Source organism: Galeopterus variegatus, unplaced genomic scaffold (assembly GCF_000696425.1).
Source record: "Galeopterus variegatus unplaced genomic scaffold, G_variegatus-3.0.2 Scaffold4, whole genome shotgun sequence".
In the NCBI taxonomy this organism is placed as follows: Eukaryota; Metazoa; Chordata; class Mammalia; order Dermoptera; family Cynocephalidae; genus Galeopterus; species Galeopterus variegatus.
The window spans coordinates 1,431,396-1,444,076 of record NW_007726115.1 but is presented as its reverse complement, the minus strand read 5'-3'; the positions used below and the strand labels follow the sequence as shown (position 1 = coordinate 1,444,076).

The 12,681-nt window shown below is 36.8% G+C and overlaps 1 protein-coding gene across 1 annotated transcript in view; it reads left to right on the top strand.

Moving 5' to 3' along the window:
* PEX7 (peroxisomal biogenesis factor 7) overlaps positions 1-12,681 on the top strand; it is a 75,321-nt gene that overhangs the window by 606 nt on the left and 62,034 nt on the right. The window contains exons 2-3 of the mRNA XM_008574471.1: positions 1,532-1,589; positions 3,096-3,246. Of these exons, the coding sequence (XP_008572693.1) occupies positions 1,532-1,589; positions 3,096-3,246 (209 nt within the window). The remainder of the gene's footprint in view (positions 1-1,531; positions 1,590-3,095; positions 3,247-12,681) is intronic.

Here is a 12,681-nt window from a genome sequence, read left to right as displayed (position 1 = left end):
TACGGCATCGCGGGTGAGGCCGGGCGGGACCCCGCCGTCGGGGCAGGGGGCGGGGGCCCGCCGAGCTGCGGCTGCTCGCGCTCGAGAGTGGACGCTGCCGCCAGTGAACGCCAGGGGGAAGCAGAGGGGCCCGCGGCTCCGCTGTCCTCATTTGCCAGGCGTGGGGAGCTGGTCTGGAGATGGTGTCGATCAGCTTTAACTGTTACAGGGTGGAAGTAGCCTAGTAGCCCCTGTCCTTGTCCCTTAACACCGTCCTCTCTCCCTGCCGCCTGACACACACACACGTGCACGCTCCCGTGCACACAGCGGGGTGAGCCTGTGTGGCCGCTCCGACCGGCCTGGCGGGCCCAGCCGCACTTGGAAGACGTTCTGCACGGTCGCCCCAGGTGCCTGCTGACTGGTGCACGTTTCCCACAATTAGCATTCGAGCCCTAAGCAAAACGTGCGGGCCGTCCGTCTTAGGAAGGGTGCTCCTGGGCAGACGCTTGGAGTTTCCCCGCCAGAGCCAGCATGAAATGTAGCAAGCTCTGTTCTCACCTTTTTGTCTCACCGGGAGTGCATACTCGGTCGTTAGAGACTCAAGTGAATTTGCCTCTGGCCGTGGACTAGATGGAAAGGCGTGGGTCCATTCTCGATTTTGCTTTCTTTTCATTCATATCCTTGCTATTGTTTACACACTGAAGTGATATGGAACCAGTCACTGCATAATGTTAGTGCTCTGTAGTATTTTTTTGTCGGGTCCTGTAGCAGGAAAAAAAAAAGTGATTTCTATAACTGAGATATACTTGGTTAATTTTTACCATTAGCTCTTAGTGCTTGCACACTCCGATTTACAATACTTGCCCACCAGCTAAGTTGAAGACTAATGATTCTGTAATGATACTGTAAATCCTTTGTAAAAAAACTCCTTGAAAGGAATTGGTATTTTTTTAAAAATCAGTTATTTTTATATATAAGAGTTTTCCTCTGTTGGTCTCTATAAAAATAAATATAACTTTTAAAATACATCGTTCCTTTAGTAAAATAATTCATCTTTGGTAGAAAACTGATATTAATATTGTGTTTCAGCACTTTACCACTACGTATGTGGTAAATTACACCAGGTATTTCTACATTCATGTTCTGTTTTGAAATCCTGTGTTAGATGTATTTTAGGTTTATTAATGAGGTAGGGTGATTTAGTAGAAGGAGCAGAGTCCTTAGGGTCTGTAAGCCTGAGTTGCTCATCTCTCAATAGGGATAACACCAACTTGGAAGGTTTGTGTGCCTGATGCCTTGCCTGGCCACTGAGTAGGCACTCAAGTTGTCTCCCCACTCTGTTAGGGCTGTGTCTGGATTCCAGGTGAGATGGTAAGTTGAATATTTAATGATTGAAGCATAGTCCTAATCATTTTGTATACATGATCCCGATAACTACAGGGAGAAACTTGTGGTAGTAAAATCAGGTTCTCAGTGCTTGATAACCTCCTTGAGCTTAGATGGTCTCTTGGTGGGTTCAAGGCATGACATAGATTTTTTTTTTTCTCTTTAGGCTGTGGAACTCTATTGATATTGGATCAAAATGAATCTGGGCTTAGGCTTTTCAGAAGGTAAGGTGGCTCTAATTATTAAACTTATGAAGTCGTGCACTGACTGCATAAATACGTTTTGGTCAATGATGGACCACATATACAATGGTGGTCCCATAAGATTATAATGGACCTGAAAAATTCCTGTAGCCTAGTGATGCTGTAGCTTTTGTCATGTTGTACCACAATGTATTATTCACATAGAAGCAATAGGCTATACCATATTGCTAAGGGGTATAGTAGACTATACCATCTAGGTTTGTGTAAGTACACTCCATGACGTTTGTGCAATGGCGAAATCACCTAATACATTTCTCAGAATGTGTCCGTCTTTAAGCGAGGCATGACTGTGTATATTCTTTGTTGCTATTAAAGCCTTAAAGAATTAGGTTTTGACTCTTTTTGATCAACAAGATGTTTTAGTTTGCACTATAAAAGGAACTTCAGCATTTGCAGAATGTAGAACATATTTTTGCCATTAAGTTATGATTTTGCCACTTTTCTTCTAAAGCTTATTATATAGTAAATTATAACACTTGACATGAAAAATGTAAACTGGTATATTGTTAATATAGTTTAGCTTTACTCATACAGGAGCTAATTATTCATTTCATGTGTTATCTAGTGCCTCTTTTCCTTTCTTTCCATGCATGTCTTGCCTGTGTGACAGTTGGACTCATTAAGACTTTTATCAGGCTCATTCATAAGTGGGAACTGAGAAAGAACAGAAGGAGGGAAGACAGACAGATCACAATAAAACTTTGAACTTTCAGAAGACGAGAACAGACCTATAGTTACTAGAGGTGGGAAAGGGGGAGGGAGAGAGAGGCTAGGGAGTAGTTGGGTAAGGGACACAGGGTAATTATGATTTGTAATGATGAATATGCTAATAGTACTGATTTGATCATCACATACTGTACACAAATACTGATCAACTTTGTATCCCTTAAATGTGTATAATCAAAAATAAATAAATAAATACTTTTTTTTAGGGAAAAAGCCCCACTTTTATCAGCATTAGTCAAAGATAGAGAAAGGAAGGGAAATTCTGTCAGGAAATAACCACCTGTTTGTTGTTCAGGTGAAAGATTTATGGGACCAGTATTATATAGCTCAGGTGAAAGATTTATGGGAAGAGTTGAAATTACTACTCTAAATTATTATTTTGAAGTGGTTGCTGGCCCATCCTATGAACCACAAGAAACAGTGAGCATCGATGTATGGCAGCATGTGTCTCATATGAATAGTTGCATATTTGTATTTAGGAGACCAAATTTCAGTCCAGCTTGGCAGTTTTCTACCTGTATGACCTGGACAATTCTAACCTTTTGGAACTTGCTTCCGCATCTGTCAAGTACTGTCTCTAGTTATCTCCCATCGTTGTGAAGATTATATGAGATAATATGTATTAAAATGTGATAAACTCTAAGAAAAGCCCCCATAACTGTAAAATTATGATTATTATTCTTTTTTGTTGAGTTGCCTATGTAAGTTGGTTTTTTTTTTTTTTTAATTTTCCTGGTGTAGCTTTGACTGGAACGATGGTTTATTTGACGTGACCTGGAGTGAGAACAATGAACATGTCCTTGTCACCTGTAGTGGTGATGGCTCGCTACAGCTATGGGACACTGCCAAGGCCACAGGGCCACTGCAAATCTATAAAGAACACACTCAGGAGGTAGGAGAGAAATCTTCCTGGGCTGATTGTTTTTCTTCCTTAGACTTTGGTTGAAATCCATTTGGGGATGGACACATGGGGAAATGTCTTCGGGGGACAAGTTTAAGCTTTAGTGTTTCTTGTACATATTAGATGTCACTTATTATTTGATTATTCAGACATAAAGTACCTCATGGCCTAAGGAGCTGGGAAAGAAAAGAAAAGGTCAGGCTTCTCATTAGGCAGAAAAAATGCCTCCAGTAGTATACTGTGGCATCATTTTTTCCAGAGAGGCTCATTGCTTTATGCTGTAGGAATATGCCTGCTAGACAGTGCCTTAAGATAGAGGTTGGCAGACTTTTCATAAAGACATCACAAGATTGCCTTTAAGACTTCAGTAAGATTCCTGAGAATTTTCAGGATATTCCTGAGAATATACTGGAGCAAGAGCATTAAATACTGAGTATGTGGGCAGAGCTTACTGAAGGAATTTTATGTCTAAATCTGGTTCATGTGTCTAGATTGTGTGTGTGTGTGTGTGTGTGTGTGTGTGTGTGTGTGTGTGTGTGTGTGTGTGGTATAGAAAATGGTTTGGGCTTCAGTCATACTAAAATACATACACATTTTTAATGAACATGATGGTAAAGACGTTCTCTTTTTGTGTTTTATTGTAAATGTTTTTAAATTTTCCTCCTTCAAATGAAAACTTGCAAATTTACTTTCAAATTTGTTTCTACCACAGTGCCTGTCCCATAGAAGGCCCTCAATAAATGCTTATTAGATGCAAGAACACCAGTCTTTTGTGATTAAAGATTAAGTTTTGGAAGAATTCCAGTCGTTTTATAGCTATAACATTAACAATTTCTAAGATTGTTACTGAAATAATAAAAAATTTTAGTTCCTCTTTTATTGTGATAGCTATTTGAATAAATATAGTTGTAAATTACCATGTTTTCAGAGAATCATTGAATACTAAGACAACTTTGGTAAAGGAAGAACTTTAGTTTTAGGATGTTCAATGCAAGAATCTCCACAGAGCAGCATATTCAAAATTCAGATGTTTTTGTGGTACCTTTATGATTTTTGAGATCTTCTTATACCACTTGGGTTCCAATTAACTTAATGTGGTTTTTTCTTTCCTTTTTTAAAAATATTTTTTCTCTCAGAAATTTTTTTTTTCTTTTTCTTACATCTTTGGTGCCATTTATTGCTTATCTATATAAATACTAGGGTGGTAACTAATATCATAAAATAATATATCTAGTTAAGTTAAATATATTGATTTAATCTTTCTTAAGTCAGTTTTAAATTTTTACTTCATTTATCCTGAAACAGTAATATTCATGAAACTGTGGGATTGATGGCCAGTGTAGTAAGTGCATTTATTTGTTTTTAATGTAAATTAAATATATAACAAATAAAATAAATGTATGTGCCAGTTAAAATCATATCTGTGCAACCAGTGGTGTGTGTACTACTATCGGGAAATACTGTTCTAGAATACAGATGGGGGTGGTCACTGAGTCTTTACTTTGTCTCAGTGAAAGTGAATTTCACTGTCTCGTGAGATAACTTATTTGACTTTTAGATTGCTCTGATGATGAGAAAATTACTTGTCTTAAGCCCAGATCTTCAATAGCAAACAACTGTTGCTTCTAATGCCTTTCTCTGAAGGAGTGAGACTAAGTCCAGTCCTTCTCTTCTAGAACCCTTGAAAATAAACGTCATGCCCTCTTTAATCTTCCCTCTTCCAGACTGTGTATTTGTCATTTCTTCAGCCTGTCCTCAGGTTACATGGTCTCTACATCTTTCACCCCTTGGTACTCTCCTGTTTTAATGTCTCTTTTAATGTAGTATACCTAATTTAGTCCAGAAATGTGATGATCAGTGCTGAGCTTATAAGATTTTGCCACCATAATCTTGAGCCATTAATTCTAATAATATGACCTAAATGGCTGTACATTGTTCTCAGCCATGATATTGTGTTGGGTTACTTTGAGCTCACTGGTAGAACACTTAGATCTTTGTTGTTTGAAATGCTATTAAATCAGCATTTATATCATTATATCCTGCTATTATATCATTCTGTACTTCTGTAGTTGGTTTTTTGAACTGAAGACACACTGTTTTTGTTTATTTTCTGGACTGTCATTTTAGGTTGTCCTTTCTTATTTTCTTCTCAAATGCAATTTTTGGTAAGTGTTTATATCAGTGAGGACGCCTTGGCTTTTACTGTATTCAAAAACCCAACTAAAATGGTTTTAACAATCACAGTTGATTATTTAACATATTTTACTTGGTTATATGAAATAATAAGCCAAGATAATCTTTGAGGGTATTTGTTACAGCAGCAGCACCCCCACTTTTGGATACAAATTTCTGTCTTAGTTCAGGCTATAACAAAACATCATAGACTGGGTGGCTTATAAACAACACGCATTTATTTCTCAAAGTTCTGGAGACTGGAAGTCCGAGCTCAGTGTGCCTGGGTTCTGATGAAGGCCCTCTTCCAGGTTGCAGACTGCTGTCTTCTCATTGTTTCCTCACATGGTAGAAAGAGGGCAAGAGAGCTCTTGGGAGTCTCTGCTATAGTTTGAATATCTCCCCAAAACTCATTGAAGGGCACTGCTATGGTTTGAATGTCACCCCAAAACTCACTGAAGCTTGATCCCCATTGTAATAGTGTTAAGAGAGTGGGAAATCAGACTATGGTATTTGAAAAGTAAGGCCTTTGGGAAGTGATTGGATCGTGAGGACTCTGTCCTCATGAATGGATTCGTCCATTCATGGATTGATGGGTTAATGGTTTAATGGGTATCAGGGAGTAGACTGGGGGGCTTTATAAGGAGAGGAATAAAGCATGTAGAAATACATAGTCTTCTCAGCCCTTGCCGTGTGATACCTGTGTTACCATGGGAACCTGTACAGAGTTCCACCAAAAAAAAGGCCCTCACCAGATGCTCCCTTCAACCTTGGACTTCCCAGCCCTCAAAACTGTAAGAAATAAATTTTATTTCTTCATAAATTACCCAATTTCAGGTATTTCATTATAAGTGATAGAAAATTGACTAATGTAAGCACCGATCTCATTAATAAGGGCTCTACCTTCATGACATAGTTACCTCCCAAAGGCCTCATCTCCTAATACTATCACACTAGGGATTAGAATATCAACATGTGAATTTCAGGGGGACACATTCAGTCCATTGCATATACCAGCTACTAGAAACACTTAAAAGGATTTAAGGTCAAATGAGAATTTTGAGGAGCTAATAAATATTGGTTGAGTAAATTAATAAGTGAATGAGCATAGCCAATTGCTATTTTCTTCACTAGTGTGTTCAGGGAAGCTATGTTATGAAATAGAATAGCAAACAGTGGGTCATTTTCTCCCATGGAAGAGAATGAATAATAGAATGAACAGCATGATTTCATTCATCCTTGGGTTTGAATCTCAGCAGTGTGACCTTGGGTAAGTTTCTTATTTTTTCTAAGCCTTAGTTTCTTAATTTGCAAATTGAGCATAACACTAGCCTGTGTCATAGGGTTGTTGTGAGTGCTTGGACCAGAGCCAGCACTGAATAAATATGAGCTGTTATTATTGTTTGCTCTTCTTATAATAGATTTAGAAAAACATAAAACAAGTTAGAAATCCTCTAGTTACCAATTTTACTGCCTGATGACTCTGTGAGAAATGTTTAGCAGTCAATTTTCAGATTGTGAGATGAAGCAAAAAGAAATCCAGATTTAGATATATTTTAGGCCTCGAGGAATGAAGGTCTTGGTAAAATGAAAAAGAAAAACAAGGACATTATCTGTGTGCATAGCTTCTAAACTTAGTGTCAAGGCAGGGATCAAATTCTTCTCTATATTGTTTAACTGGTATCCGAAGAGTCCAGTATGTCTTTTGAGCTCTGTAAACTGCCTTTGCCTTAGCCTGCTGCTGAATTTATAATAGGAATGGAAGAACAGAAAATTTTAACAAGTACAGTGAGTAGGAAAAAAAAAGAGGTGAACTGAGAATTTTGTTTCTCTACTTCATGACTTACAGCATTGTGCTATTGAGAGTGAGTTAAAGTGACTTTAAAGATGATGTAGAATCAATTTAATATTTATTTTAATTTCTAATTTTCAATTTGCTTATTACAATTTTAAAAAATAGTTCAAATTTGTTTTCATTGTTAAATAGGGATTATCAATTTGCTGAACTTTTTTAATAAGCTCTTTGAGCCATTAAAGTTTTGAGCTTGCTTATAAAAACTTACCTTTGAACTAAGAATGAAGCTATTAATATCCTGTTGTGGAGAAAATATATTTACTTATATATCGTATAGTAAAGATGTACCAGGTTAAAATCTTGTTTGCTTTAAAAAATGAATCAATTATTTACCCTTTGATAATGATAGAAGCCGGTCCGGTACGGGCGCGACACTGAGGGTTGCGATCCGTTGCTGGTCACGAAAAAAGACAAAAAGGAAAAAAAAAAAAAAAAGAAGCTGGGAAGTCTATAAAGATGGGCACCAATAAAAAACATTAATGCAGAATCACCAGTCATGCATTTAACACCAGTGGGTTCCCTTCATAAATGCATTTATATTTAAAACTGCACAACAGATTTGTCAACTGAAGGGATATTTTTTCTTCTTTCTTTTTTGTTTTTAAAAAAGTGAGGAAGTGATTGGACTTGATATATTTCCTTTTGCATACTTAGTCACATGTAGCCATTCATTTTGGTTACTGCAATAAGATTTTATTACAACTTAAAACAGCAGCTTAAAAACTTTCTCCTCTAATACTGTGATTATAGGAAAAATAGTTTCTAGTTAGGTGGCAGTTGAATCATTTCTTCCTTTTTGGATTTTACTGCCAATGGAATGTAATATCTGTCATCACTTTTCAATCTTTTGTTTTAAAAGCATTTTTTTGGCTTTGTTTAGAATTTTAAAGTTTGAACTTGGATTAAAAGAACTAGACCTGTCTGTACTGGTAGCACATGTTATGTGCCAGGCACATGCTAGTCATTGAAGATTCAGGTGAATAAGACTCACATGCTAATCTCTAGTAGTAGTTCTGGGACATGCAAGCAAACCATTAAACACATTTGATAAATGTTGAAATGTCTAGAACGTACCCAGAGAGGAGAACCAGGGATTGTCACTAAAGAGGTGCTATTTGAGCTGAGTCTTAGGCAATTAGTAGTTTTCAGGGCAATCCAAAGGACAAGGGCATTTCTGATAGAGAAGAGCATCCTGCAGAGTTTAAGATTTGTGAAAGAGCACAACATGTTTGGGCCACCATAAGTCCTTTGGTGTGACTGGAGCATAGAGCATGTATGGTAGAATGGTGGGACACAAGGTGAGGAAGCTGGGTAAGGATCATATCCTGATGGGCCTTGAATGCCTGGCTAGGGGATTGGGATTTATGCTTTGGAAATTCAGGAAAAAGGTGGATTGTGTGGATTTTGGGCAGAAAACAGGACATACATGGATGGATAAGTGTTACTTATTTACTACATGTTCACATATTAGCTCCTGGGTAGGACTAGACTATAATTCAGGCAGTTGAAATTTTAGTATTTAAAATGAAAGAGTTGTGCAAATACCTATCTTAACCCAGTAGTTCTCAAACTTTGCTACACATTAGTATCACCTAGGGAGCTTTTAGAAATCTTCATGTCCAGGTCACATGTCTAGGTGTTGAAGCCGGGCATCAGTATTATTTAAAGATTCCCAGATGATTTCATTGTGCAGCAATGTTTGGAAGCCACTGCCTTATCTGAATGGGCATTCAATTCTAAATGACCTTGATATGTGCATTATCTGATATTTTGGGGATTGTAGTATTCAAAAATGTAGATTTTAAAAATCTTTATTAAAGGGAGTGATTTGATGTACATTGCAAAGTCATTAATAATAATCCACTTATCTAACCTCAGATTTTTCTGAAATTTTTTAAAGAAGAGAAAATGATAGTTTTGAATAGAGGGAAACTGTAATAAAATATGTTCTGGTAGAGAAAGACTTTTATGCATGACTGCTGCTACTATGTCTGTAGTCTCTCTCACATACTCAGTGTAAATGTGAACACTATGCCTGTCTCCAAAGGGAGTTAGTGAGTGAATCATAGATAGGAATTAGAACCCCATATCTCCTATTTTAGAATCTATTAGGAAACATATGTAGGAGAATTATGCAATCTTATGTGATAATTTTAAATCATATGAAACTAGAAATTATTTTTAGTTTTGCTGCAAGCTGGTATGAAGTGGAATTATTGGCAGACCTATTTAAATATATGTAAAATTTACATTTTATGTATGACAGGAATACAAGCATATATATTTAAAAAATATATTTGTATCTTATAGGTATATATTATATATATTTATAGATTTCAAAAAAGAACAATGGAAAGATAATTCAAAAACTAATAAAAATGGTTACCTTTGAAGGGAGTGGGGAAGAAAGCAGGGGACAGGGGACAGGATGGAAATACGATTTCTCCAGATATAACTTGTATTATAGTTCTGGCCTGGGAACCACTGAAATATTTTGCATAATTAAAAATGCCAATGTAAGTCAGAAAGAAAAAAGCAATTGCTAAAAATTGAAAATGAACAGAAACAAATTAATCTAGTGGTCTATCAAATTGGTGCCATAACTAGGTATTAATGATAATTATTTCAAGTGACTTTAAAAACACAGTATTGTGATTATATATACATCCCTAATGGGATATGCCTGATAAAAAGAATTGGGAAGAAAATTTAAACTGCATTAAAAAAATCAGTATTGATACTTTGAAACTCTCATGTGTATATTGTAGGATAAAGCATATCAGTAATTGTGTCATTAGAAACCAAAAGTTTTGGGCCGGCCTGGTGGCGCACTGGAGAGTGCGCCGCTTGGGAGCGTGGCGCTCCCACCGAGGGTTCGGATCCCATGTGGAGACCGGTTCCCGCTCACTGGCTGAGCGCAGTGTGGGTGCAACACTGAGGGTTGCGATCCCGTTGCCGGTCCCAGGTATGGGCGCGACACCAAGGGTTGCGATCCCGTTACCGGTCAGTAAAAAAGACAAAAAGGAAAAAAAAAAAAAGAAACCAAAAGTTTTAATGTAAGAGAAAAGAATTATGAGAATAAAGAAGGTAAGTAGAAACACTTAATCTTAAAATTGAATGGTGAATATCTGTATACACTTGTGATTTATTTTTCTGTCTAGAAAAAGTACATATTTCTACTTCTTTGCAATGTAAGGACTTAGAAGCAATTACAACTCAGTAGCAGTGAATGTCCTTAGTGTCCAGATTATGGCCTCTAAATACTATTTCCCACTAAAAGGAAAAATATCTCTGGAGAAATCATTTATTCCAGGACTGGGTGGGAATCCAAGATATCTTCTTGTGTCAGAAAGCAAGAAAGCTGTGAAAGGCCACTGGGGATCTATCAAAAGTTTAGAAGAGACAACTTGAAAGGACTCTTATTGGCCAAAGATGGGACAATTTGAGCATTAAAAAGAATGACAGCAATGAATTAAAATATCACGCACACATGCATGTGCACTCTCACACTCTCTTACATGTATATTTTCACTACCTACGTGGAGTTGTGATGATTAGGGAAAAACTGGTCACCACTGAAGATTATTAGATCAGCTTATTCTGAAAATTGATAAACAAAGGTGTCTTAGTCCATTTTGTGTTGCTGTAAGAGAGTACCACAGAGTGTATAATTTATAAAGAAAAGAAATTTATTTGTCACAGTTCTGGATGCTGGGAAGTCCAATATGGAGGGGCCCACATCTGGCGAGGGCCATCGTACTGCGTCATCCATGGTGGAAGACAGAAGGGCAAGAGAGCTTGAGCAAGCCAGAGGGTGCCAACTTGCTCCCAACACTGTAGCATTGGTTACGTTTCCAACATAAGAACTTTGGGAGACACATTCAAACCATAGCAAAAGGTAAATAATCAAGGCACTTATCCTGCCTTTCCTGTGTGTATTTTATCGTGCAGTAATCAGTTGATAAGAAAAATTCTTTATAACAGAATTCTAGCTAATAACTTCAGAAAGAATAACAGAATTAGAAAATCAGCAATTAGTAGCTTCTAATGAAATAATGACCTAGGCAAGGTTCATCTGCGGATGCTAAAACCATTAATTTATAATTGAAACATTTTCTGAACAATTTTAGGATCACTAAAAGTGGGTTAACCAGGAATTATAAGCCTCATAATACAATAGGAAGCTAAAAAAAATTGAACCAAATCTGATTAAGCCTCCAGATCTAGCTTCCAATTTAAAGGAAATCGGAAGGGTAGAGGAAAAAGTTAAATACCGTCATGAGGAAACAATTAGCCCAATCCAGAATGTAGGACATTCTGTGTTACCAATAACTGTTTTTTTCCGACAAATAAATGTCAATAGAAAGGGAGGCAGGAAAAGCAAGATGGGGAAATTGTCCTAGATTAGAAATAATTTAAGAGACATAACAGCTAAATGTGAAGTGTGGATCTTGTTTGGATACTGATTCAAATAAACCAACTGTAAAAAGACATTTTTTGTGACAATCAGAAATATGAATATGGATTGAATAAGGAGCTATTGTCAATCTTATTAGGGGTGAAAATGGCCTTGTGCTTATGTTAAAAAGACAGACCTTCCTTATCTGCTAAACTATTTGCAATTTAAATGGTCTAATGTTAAAATACTCTAGTGGTCAGTCATTCAGTGGATAATGGGGCAGATGAAAGAGATGGGCAAAATGTTGGTAATTATGTAAGGTGTGTAATACGTACCTGGGGGTTTGTTATAATAATTTCCATAATGAAAAAATTTTGAAAATTTAAGTTTCACATTAAAAGAAATATGTAGCTCTTTCTAATCACTCAATAATTAAAAGTCAGTGTCTCTTTCTTTTTGTATTGATACAGGTAAGTATGAAATTTCTGGACATAGTTTTTATTTGACGATTTTTAATTAAATAGACCAACTTAAAAAGGGCAATACTTTACAGTGGATTAAAAGTGAACCATTTGGGGATTGGTTTCAGTAATAAAATTTGTCCTCTCAAACTGTAGTTTTGATGAGGTTCTGATTTCACAAAGCAGCACAAAATATTGTTCGGGTTTTTTTTTCTTTTTTCTTTTCCCAATTAATTTTATTCACTATTGCCAAGAATAATTTCATAAGATAGGCCTTAAAGGACCCCGCTTTTAAAGCATAATATCAGGCACTGCGTATCTCTCTTCCTTTTCGTATATAATTTGACCATTTACCATGTCCTTTAGTTGAATGGGAGTAGAGGGGGAAATTGGGAGTAGGGAAGAGATAGAGACTAATATGAGATGTGCTTTCCATATAGATTTGTTTCTCTGTCCTTTCATTCATTCCAAAAAATCTATTAACTCTACTGTGCGCGAGTTACTCTACTAGGCCTAGCTGGGAAGATGACCAAATCAGG